At 43.3% G+C, this 10,398-nt stretch overlaps 1 protein-coding gene across 1 annotated transcript in view; it reads left to right on the forward strand.

Moving 5' to 3' along the window:
* The window catches only part of AKR1D1 (aldo-keto reductase family 1 member D1), a 34,915-nt gene extending 24,958 nt beyond the window's left edge, over nt 1-9,957 (forward strand). Inside the window, exons 4-9 of the mRNA XM_075050927.1 lie at nt 919-996; nt 3,233-3,355; nt 5,111-5,220; nt 5,706-5,871; nt 6,656-6,738; nt 9,771-9,957. Of these exons, the coding sequence (XP_074907028.1) occupies nt 919-996; nt 3,233-3,355; nt 5,111-5,220; nt 5,706-5,871; nt 6,656-6,738; nt 9,771-9,813 (603 nt within the window). The 3' untranslated portion in view covers nt 9,814-9,957. The remainder of the gene's footprint in view (nt 1-918; nt 997-3,232; nt 3,356-5,110; nt 5,221-5,705; nt 5,872-6,655; nt 6,739-9,770) is intronic.
* The last annotated feature ends 441 nt before the right edge of the window (nt 9,958-10,398 follow it).

Genomic DNA, 10,398 nt, shown 5'->3' on the forward strand with positions numbered 1-10,398 from the left:
TGAGGTTGTGTTTTCCTTAGTCTCACTTTTCCCATGAAATGACTTGAATTTGAACTTCTTGACTGAATTGGGAGGCGCCAGTTACTGATCATATTAGTCACAGCTGCGTGTTCCCAAGGAGTTACCATGTCAACATCTTGTACCCAGGCCTTTGAAATGTAGCAGTTTGCAGTCAGATCAAATGTCAACCAACACTGAAGCGGTTTCTTTATAAAAAGTGAAATTGTGATCAGACAAAAGGGAGGGAGGTGTTAACGCATTGCCTGCAACAGCAGTGAAATGACCAGCAAATAAGAGAAAGCTGTGCTCATGAGATCAGCTCATAACTCATCTCTGAAGTCTTGTTTATAGGGTACAGAGAGAGAAAGAAAGAGTTCCTAGTGCCCACAGAAAGGGGGATAATGCACTTAAGAGCTCCACAGCCTGTACTATAGCTACACACATAGCCCTTTACTGGTAGTGAGTAGCTCTTGGAAATGGTCCCTCCAACTGCTGGGAGCTAGGCTGAACTGGTACTCTTCCCAGGTGCCTAGAACAGCAGCAGGATCAGGGAAAGGGCTGGGAAGAAAGGAGGGAAGAAGTGGAAGAGAATACAGGTTGATACTCTAACCCAGCCCTTTGGAAGGAAACTAGTCCTTTGGATGCCATAACGTAAAAGTTGAAAGTTTACTGAAAAACAAGGCCATCCACGAAATCCTGAGTGTGCGCTCATGTGACCGTTCAGAAGTGTATCCAAGGATGATCTAGCAGCGGAGGATGTGGTAAGCCCAGCATGAATGACCTGTTGAACTTAGGGTGTTTCAGAAAGCTTTTGAATTTTTTTGTTTGTTTGCTAGTAGAAACAGTGTGTGGAAAAAATCTTTGCCTAAGAAGTGAAAATTTTTCTTTAAAGCACAGAAGTATGGTTTTACTTTTCAGCCTGGAGATGCAATCTACCCAAAAGATGAAAATGGAAAATTTATCTACCATGAGACAGACTTATGTGCCACTTGGGAGGTAAGCAAACACAACATCCATCCATATACACTTTAAAAACACAGACCCTCATTCTCAGTTTTACTTGTGGCCTTCATAAACAGAGCTGAAGCATACTGACAGGGCAAATGGATCAAATTCTACTAGCTCCATGGATAAATTTTACTTCTATCCCTAAGGATGTTGCTTTTTGCTATCACTTAATTATTTTTATAACAAAAAAAACATTGTTGAAATATCTGACATCCACATTCCTTCTTTCAGAGAGTGCACTTTACATTTGGTAGTTGAGGTATCTGTAGGTTTTTACCAATCTCTCCTCTTTATCAGATCTTTACAGTAGGAGAAAGTTGGAGCCGTGAGAAATGCTCAAAAAAAAGAAAGCTTTTCACCTTCAAGAAAAAAAAACCCCAGAGTTTTCCCTACAGCTCACCATAAAAAAAACCAAACAAAAACAGACACAAAAAAAAAAACAAGGAAAAAACCCCCAAACCAAAACCCTTGCCATCAGAACAAGTTCACTCACTTCTAAATTTTATTATCAGATGAGAACACAAGGTTTTTCTTCTAAGAAAGCTTGAAGGGAAGTAGCATTTGCCTGAAAGATTGCATCCTAAATTTGTGATGCACTCTAGTCCTATAGCCAGCTGTCTCCTTAAGCCTGCTGCCACTTGGCTTCAGGATCTCAGGTGAGGCAGAAAGTGAGATTAGCAGTCTCCTCACGTTCCCACCTTTCGAAGCCTTGGACACTCTAATTCATGGCCAAAGCTGGTCAGCCCCACCAGGTCCGCTGCAAAAGCATCACTAATTCAGCCCAGTTCACACCAGGAGTGGTAACATGGGCTACTACAGGCTTCGTTTCAGCTTGCGCCATCCGGAGCCAGATAGTCATGTCTCAGTTTAGCTCTACTCGAGGTGCAGCAGATAAAGACGGAGAATGGGTGAAATTCTGAGTGAAAGTTCAGAGTGGGAAAGAGCCCGGAGCGGGCTTAGGCTTTCCCCTGGCAGCTGAGCCACCCAGGCTGGGTCTCAGGGGAACGGGGACTTCCACGTTAGCTGTTTATGTTACCCTTGTCTTTGGCTGATGCAGTTCAGTCCTCTATTTCACAGGGCTAGTTGCTCAAACGTTGAAAGCAACAGCAGTCTGAACACTGTTATGTTTTTCCCTTCAAGCTTGTGCTTATTGTAAAGGATATATTGCAGCAGGTCGCTCTCTTCAGCTAATAAGCCAAGAGAAAAATAGGTGGTGGTGAGTGCCTGCAAATAATAGCATCAATCTAAATAAAACTGGCTAAACTCAATCCAGATAACTTCACTCTCTCCGTATGGTGCTAGCAGGCAAAAATGGCTCCAGATGACTGTATTTGCTGACTTGTCACTGAGTGATACAAAGCATATGAGGCCAACTAGAGGTCATCAAATACACGGTGCCTCTTACCTCCCTGCTTTCAGCTCCTGTGAGGCACAAAGGAATAACAAAACCAGCAGGAGAGGCATCCAGCTCCACGGCGCGTTCTGCTCTGCCTCAAACAGGCACCGAATCATTTGTGTGCAGAGTTTCTGGGAGCAAAGGGGAAGACCGTAGGAAAGGACCCTCTTTCCCCTTAACAACCCAGCAGATGAAGCTAATGAAGACCAGGGCATGTATTCATATGCAGTATTCATAAGGCTTTTCTCAGCTATTAGGATTTATCTGAAGTGCAAAATATTTAGAATTCCTCTCTCCCCCCTTTTTTTTCTACTTTATACTGTATTGGAAGTATTCTGTGCTGGTTTTGTGATGTGCCTTGCCAGATATTTAGGGGATATCACTGGATAGAGACTTCATATGAAAAACTGTCATACAATCAAAAGGAATAAATTGACTTATCAGGAAAGCAATCTGTGTTGTTCACCCTCACTTCTCCAGCTTTGAGGCAGTGCTAAAGCAGCATAAAGTAAGCAAAACTTGTTGAAAGCAGATGTCTGGCACTTAGTTATCTATATCTCAGATTAATCTTTCTGCTCTCCAGACAATTTCTACTTTCACAGGAGGTATAAAATATTAGGGTTTGGTCTGGAAGGTGAGTCCACAGGGGAACGGAGTTTAGAATAGCGGGACAGCACCAGCCCTCGTGCTAATAGAGCTATTAGTTCTGCTGCAGCAAAGATTATTCTGCAGTCTCAAGAATGGTCTATCTTCCACCTATCTCTAAACACATACTCCAAGGAATCAACTCAACACGTGGGACTCCACTGGTCTTTGCTTTCTTTGCAGGCTATGGAAGCATGTAAAGATGCAGGCTTGGCAAAGTCTATTGGAGTATCCAATTTCAACCGCAGGCAGCTGGAGATGATCCTGAACAAGCCAGGACTTAAGTACAAACCTGTGAGCAACCAGGTACGAGGTTGGGGCAACCCTGGAAGGTGAGGGCAGTGCCTGCCACGGTGCCACTGCCCTGTAGGGAACGCAGAGGCAACACGTAGCCTAAGCCACCGGGTGCAGAAAGGTGACGTAAGCCTTGCCACAGATGCTGCCCTCCATGCTGCCACACTTCCATTTCTACCTTGAAAATATTATTCATCCTATCTAGGCTAAAGATAAATATTTGAAGGTGCTGGAACAATCGCTTTCCTCAGTTCCTGCTCCAGGACTTTAAAACTGGTGCCTCTGTGCCAAAGCTCCGTAACAGGGTTGAATGCTGAGTCAATGCAGATCTTAAATCTCTGCCATGGACCTTACTTCAAGTCCAAAAAATTCCCAAGATAAACCATTCAGAGCTAACTAGTCCTCAATGAAGCCATGTCTACCTCAGCTAACACTAAACCAAAACAACCCTAAGTATCAGGAATCCTGAGGCACTCTAGGTTTCCCAAGTTTAAAAGACATTAGAAGTAACTCCTAAATTTCCTGTACTTGCTCTCTTGTGCCTTTCCTATAAGACATCCGTAAGAGTTAGGGAAAAACCTAAATTAAAGAGGAGACCCCATTAAGCAACAGACTTGAGCTGAACAAGCCCATGAAGATGACAGGCATGTCTGACCTGAATTACAGTAGCGGAGCTCAGAGAAGGGGGTAAGTGGCAGCGACCCACCTGAATGCCCAATACCTTTGGCGCTGGAATTTGGCAGGTCACTGCATTTCCTAGAAATCTTCTGACTCATCTGGCACAAACGAATATCCACATTAGCAGTATCAGAGAAGAGGCCAGAGACCAACTGGGAGCAACTTCCCACTCTCGCTGCGTGGCCCGGAGGGCTGGGATTGACACGGGGCAGGGCAGGGCAGCTGGCCATAGCTCTCATTTCTGTCTTTGGCCTGCAGGGAAAGGCAGCCTGCGAGAGGAAGAAATTCCAGCACGCTTCACTGGTATTGACATGCTCAGCGGGTGCAAAATGCAATTGCTGTTTCTGGCGCGCCCCTAAGACTGCACTGAGCATTGCTGCTGCTGCTTCCTGGGGTTGAGGAAAACCAGGCGAAAGATTAAGCCCAGCTTAGGGCAGCTAGCCAGCAAGCACAGATGTGCCAGCTAGCTTCAGACTGCCTGCAAACAGTGGTTGCTCTGTCACCTTGTAGACATCCCTTTCCCAGAGACAGAACACAGCCAGAAAATCCCTGCCTGTATGGGAACAGTGTTTGCAATGTGGGAGGGCAGAGCTTCTAACAAGGTCATAACCATTATAGAGATGTCTCACCTTTCACATATCCCCCCCTCGCTTTTCTATCTGGGACAGCTCATGCCAACACTCCCCCTAAAACCAACATCAGATTAGTCATCCTGAATGCAAGGGGCAGAGAAACAAAGATCTGACCCACATGAGATGCTTTGTCTTCTCAGCCTACTTCTCTAGTGAGCTTCCCTCACCTCCATCCCCCCGACTTATTGCCACCTTTCCACTGGGGTCCAACAAAAATTCCCTGTGGCCAAATTATAATCACAGATGTTGATCTGCTGTCGACCAAAAAAAAAAAATCCATCACCCAGCAATGTACAATTAGAACAGTAACCACAGATTGAGTTTCCCTATTCCTTAAATTACATGTATCCATTCCTGAAAGCATCACCTTGTCTGTAGCTCCCACAAATATTGGGGCACCATCTGCTTCTGTATCTAGTCCTGTTGATTAATCATTCTTTCTACGTTACTCTTATAGGTCGAATGCCACCCCTATTTCACCCAACCCAAACTCTTAGAATTTTGCAGACAACATGACATTGTTATTGTTGGGTACAGCCCATTGGGAACCTCAAGGGATGAAACATGGTAAGTCCCCATGTTACTTTCTAAAAGAAGGACAATATCCAGGAAAAGAATAATACTTCTCCATTGCACATTCTCTGTGCAAAATACCTTTGTCCCCATTTTTCACAGTAGTTTTGAACTTCAGTGTCTAAGTGTTACTGTTGTGAATGTAAACTCATAACACTCATGTTAAGTGTTGTCATCAAAAAATGCCGAATGTCTGTATAGGAGGTCACCTTAAGTCTCCTCTAACAGAACGCAAGTGTCTGTAACTGGGTATGTTGACGCTTAGGTGAGGAAGTATAAACTAAGTCAATGTTAGGACATCACATAGGAAGTTGCCTTTGACAGCCCATCAACCTAAATGCCAAAGCTTTTCTCCCATCTTTTGACTACTTGTTAAAAAGGTGCAGTATTCTGTCCACAAACAGGTAGATTCCTCTATGTTTTGACGGTAAAGATAAGGAGGGTTTCTGGGTTTTCTTTTTTTTCCAATTTTCTTCCAGGGTAAATGTGTCCTCCCCTCCTTTACTGAAGGATCCTGTGCTGAATGCCATTGGCAAAAAGTACAACAAGACGGCTGCACAGGTTGCTTTGCGTTTCAGCATCCAGAGAGGGGTGGTGGTCATCCCCAAAAGCTTCAATCCACAACGCATCAGAGAGAATTTCCAGGTAAACTTGTACTCCAATGGTGCATGGATGAATCCACTTACATTGGTTTAGCCCCTATAGAAGGTGATTTTCCCATTTCCTTCTGCAGACATAAGACTTGACCAACGTCAAGCTTTGCCACATTTGATGCTTTTTGTACCCATCACTGAACGGTACCATGATATGACAATAATAGAGCAAAGTAGAGAGGAAATTTTGGTGGGTTTTAACCCTCTGGAGTAGCTAAAGTTCCAGCTGGTGGTGCATCCCAGTGCACCAGTTGCTGCAGTGAGCAGCACAAGCAAGATGAAGTAATTCAGTAGGTCAGCAGCCCAAGGTTGCTGGCTGTAGGTGTTCAGGAGTGACTGACTTGTTCTGCCCAGTCTTCAGGTATGGGGCAGCTTTCTTAGGGAAGGGTTGATGCAGACAGGTATGCCAGAAAGGCTCATAATCACACCACCCAAAAGCATGGCTTGACCACCACACCCAAGTAAGATGAAAAATTTGTTCCCATGTCCTTTGCAGCACTCGGTACCCGCACTGCTCCCCGCTTTCCCTGCCAATGTATTCCTTTCAAAGCTGGTCACCCAGTACTTGCCAGACTACCTTTTTCTTCTTGCAAAAGAGTATAAGCAAATGTGACTGCACTTATTCATGTCCTCAAGACTTTCCTATAAATACAAGCAAGTACCGATTCGTGGGGGAGACGGAGGAGGAAGGGAGATTGTACTTCTGAAACGTGGAATATATGAATGTTGATTATGACAAGACATGCTAACTTATTCCTAACATCTCCTTCCATTAGATCTTTGACTTCTCCCTCACTGAGAAAGAGATGAAAGAAATTGAAGCCCTGAACAAAAACGTTCGTTATGTGGAACTGTTAATGTAAGTCCAGAAGGAATCCTAGATCCTCACAGAACATTCCTGTCTTTTCAGAATATTTAAAGAAAAAAATCACTTCCTTTTAATATTAATTTTGGTATGAACAACCTTATTTTAAGATAAGGCTTATATATGGGAGGTCTTTAATGCAACCTGAGTATGCTCCTTCATCTCCTGCTGCTTGTGATGTAAAGCTTATCACCCAATGTAGTTTTGCTTCACCTGAAGGCTGCACTAGCCCAAGAAGGCTCAGACTGATGCAACATCTCCTCTTCCAGATAATGAGGCCATTTGTTTTTCCTTCAGCCTAAGAGCACCTACAGTCTATGGCCAAACTTTATGCTTTCCCCTTTTCAGGGCACTCAATGTGTAGCCAAACACTAGATTTACTTCCATGTATTTCTCTTGTTACCTTGGATTATCTGTGTCTTACCAAACTGTAGCATGCACAAACGTTAAAAATAATGAAAAGCAGGATAGCAGCATCAATAGCACTCTAAAATGTTGACTGTTGCTCAAAAGATTGGGGAAATGTTTCAAAGGAACAAATAAAGCACTTACCGTGCTGCATAAATATGATAGGAAAGATGAACTAAGTTAAAAGCATCATAATGGAGTTCGTCTTTCACATTTAAGCTCAGCCAGGTACTCTGAAGCTTTAGTTTCTGAAAACTTAAAATAGCCTTCCATCAATTAGCAGCACTTAGCTCCAGAAGGCATCTTACAAATGGCCTGGCAGATTCTTGTGTGTTTTGGTATTTGAAATTGTTTGGGTTTTTCATAGCTATGTTGAGCTATAGCACCATTTAAATTTTTAGTGAGTATATACATGAAACGTAACCTTGGTGCAAATGCAAGAGCCTTTTCCAGAAGCAAGTTAAAGAATGCAATTGCCCACAGGAAAAGAACTTTCTAAGTCACTAATCCAAAAACTAATAAACTAAATGCTTTGCTTTATTAGACTAAATTTGGTCACAGGAGGCCACCGAGGACAAGGAAAGGATGATGCATAGGATGGACATTGCCAGCTCTGTTTTTCACAGGAGTGCCATGTTTGGGGAAAATGCTTAGATACAGTCTGACCACAACTGTGAAAAATGCACTCTCAGAGAAGTGATGTTGCCATGTAAGGAGCAGCTAAACATATATCTTCAGTGTGAGAACACATAGTAGGCTGTGTCTGGAATTGACACTGCAACAGATGAGTTACCAGCCTAAAGAGATTTATTTCATCCAGCAATATGTACCTGAAAAAGTCAAACCATCATACAGAAAGACTTCTGGTTAGTCAACGTCACACAAAACCTTCAAATGCTGTGATGCAAATGCCAGCAGGAATGGAAAAATCCAGCTTTCCTCTGGCTCTTCCAGTTATCAGCTACCATGGGTACCATGTGCAAATCTGTTGTTCTAATGGTGTGAGTAAGCCCATACAAATAGGATGCTGCAATCAGTGGAATGAATTAGTAAGTTAAGCATCTGAGCAGAAAATGGAAATTTTGTAAAAATACAAGTACTTCAGGAAATCTCAGTCCAAAAGGGTTTCTTCGCCCCTTGGAGAAATCTAGAAGTATTGTGCTGGGCGAGTTTTATGTTAATCTGTCTGCTTGATTTATCTTGTGCTCCCAGTCTCTGCTATGGATATTCTTCCTTACCATTTATTCCAAGCTGCATTGACTCCTCTGAGTGAATCATTTTCACTCAAAGGACTCAGAACTTTGAACACATGAGATCTGATTAGCAAGCATGCTCCATAGATGGAAAGTAGAGATTATGACACTGGCAACTCAGGCACTGTCAAATTATACTGAAACCAAACAAGCCAAAGTGTTGTGGCTTGTGTTTTGGGTTTTGTTTTTTTTTTGAACCAACTCAATCTGTTAATGCACAAACACTTCAGCTTGGCTGAATATTGGAATGAAATGTTTTGACACAACCAATTCAAAATGTTTGATGCCTTCCAGTTAGTTAACTTCAATATTGTGAAATGTATCCTTCCCAAACTGGAACGATTCACAGGTGGGATAAATGCCAGTATTTGTTGTGCTCTGCTGTAAGGCAAGGCAGCCAGCTGCCATGGTGCACCTGAGAATGCTCTTCAGAAAGTTTTGATTTTGCTAGTGGAAAGTGTTTGTCAAGCTAGGGCTTGTGGTTTAGCATCATCCCAAACAAACAAGAAAAGCCACAACAAAAAACCAACTACCTCTCAAGTCTGACAGTAATGGGCAAACACGGTGTTATTTTTTCCACCTGCAGTTGACCCTGCAAATTTTCTTCTTGCCTTTTATAATAATCCTGGATTGTGCATCTTCCCTGAGCATGCAGTTTTTAAAATAAAGCCTGAAGTGTCTCTACCTGTGATAGTATGCAGCCATGAACATCCCTTCCTCCCCTGAACTGGGTCACCCCAAAGCTTCTTTGTAAATTCTCTGCCGCTGGTGCTGTTAACCTGGCAGAGCATCTACATCTAGGCTGAGCTAGAGAACAACCAGACCTAGTCGAGACATGGCAGCCGCTTGGAGAAAGCACCGTACCAGACCCAGACCTGTTCATGCCAGCTCTAAGTGCATAAGCCAAAGTAGTAGAGTCTGGTGTCTCCACCTCTCCTTCAAATATAGCCCTTATTTCTGAGGGTCTTTCTAAACATCTGAACAAAGAAGTCTTCCCCTTCCCCAATGCACACATAGTGAAGCCATCCCCCTTCCCTACAACACTGCTACTAATCCTAGTTAAATATCAAGAATAGCTGCCATCCAAAATCTTGTTGGTTTTTCCCCATCTGTCCTTAAGGTATGCGGTCTGTAGGCCTGAAAAATGGTCCTTCACTGATCCTCTCCTTAAATGCACAGGTTTGCTTCCAAATCTGCAGGGAAGATTATTCGGGACAGACAGCTTCTGAATAAGCAGAAGAGCCTTCCATGAAGGCCACCTATATATCGCAAGGAAGAGGGTCGCTAGGCACAGGACAACTGCCTCAGGGTGTGATACCCTGCTTCTCCCGAGAAGCTCACTTGTTCAATCTGACCTATCCACAGGTGGCGTGACCATCCAGAGTATCCCTTCACCGATGAATACTGAAAACAAGGTGTGTCCGGGCAGGTTCCTAACTTGGTGCCGTTAGGCTTCGCTGAAAGAGACCCAGCGTTTGGTGCTTTGACCTCATGGGAGACTGTTCAAACCAGCATTAAAAACATGACATTTACTTCCTTTTGTCTTGTCAGTCTCTTATTGCTACTGAAGAGCAAATCTATTTAACTGATTGAATCTCTGGTTTTGGCTTCGGAGGCTTTAACCTTGAGCACTGAAGCTTCAAAATTTGACAGCTGATAAAACTGAAGATTCCTCTTGAAAACAGGCTTACTAGTTCAAGCCAAATCATTTTCACTCACATTCTTCACTGAATTTGAAACAAGTTCTGCTTCAGTATATGTGAAGCAGTATCATTTTGTTTCACAGCTCAAGTGAGATAAAGTTAGGAGAGGGGAACTAATTGGATTTGAGATTATATGTGTGCATATGTATATTGATATAGATAGGTATAGAGATATTGACTGCTTTATGCAGTGAAGCCTGTTTCACTCTGACCAGGGTATTCTTCAGCTGCATACAAGAGCCACGTTCCATAGGTACACCCCAGCTGGCTCCACATGCAACAGGGTCAAG

Source organism: Buteo buteo, chromosome 19 (assembly GCF_964188355.1).
Source record: "Buteo buteo chromosome 19, bButBut1.hap1.1, whole genome shotgun sequence".
NCBI classification, from domain to species: domain Eukaryota; kingdom Metazoa; phylum Chordata; class Aves; order Accipitriformes; family Accipitridae; genus Buteo; species Buteo buteo.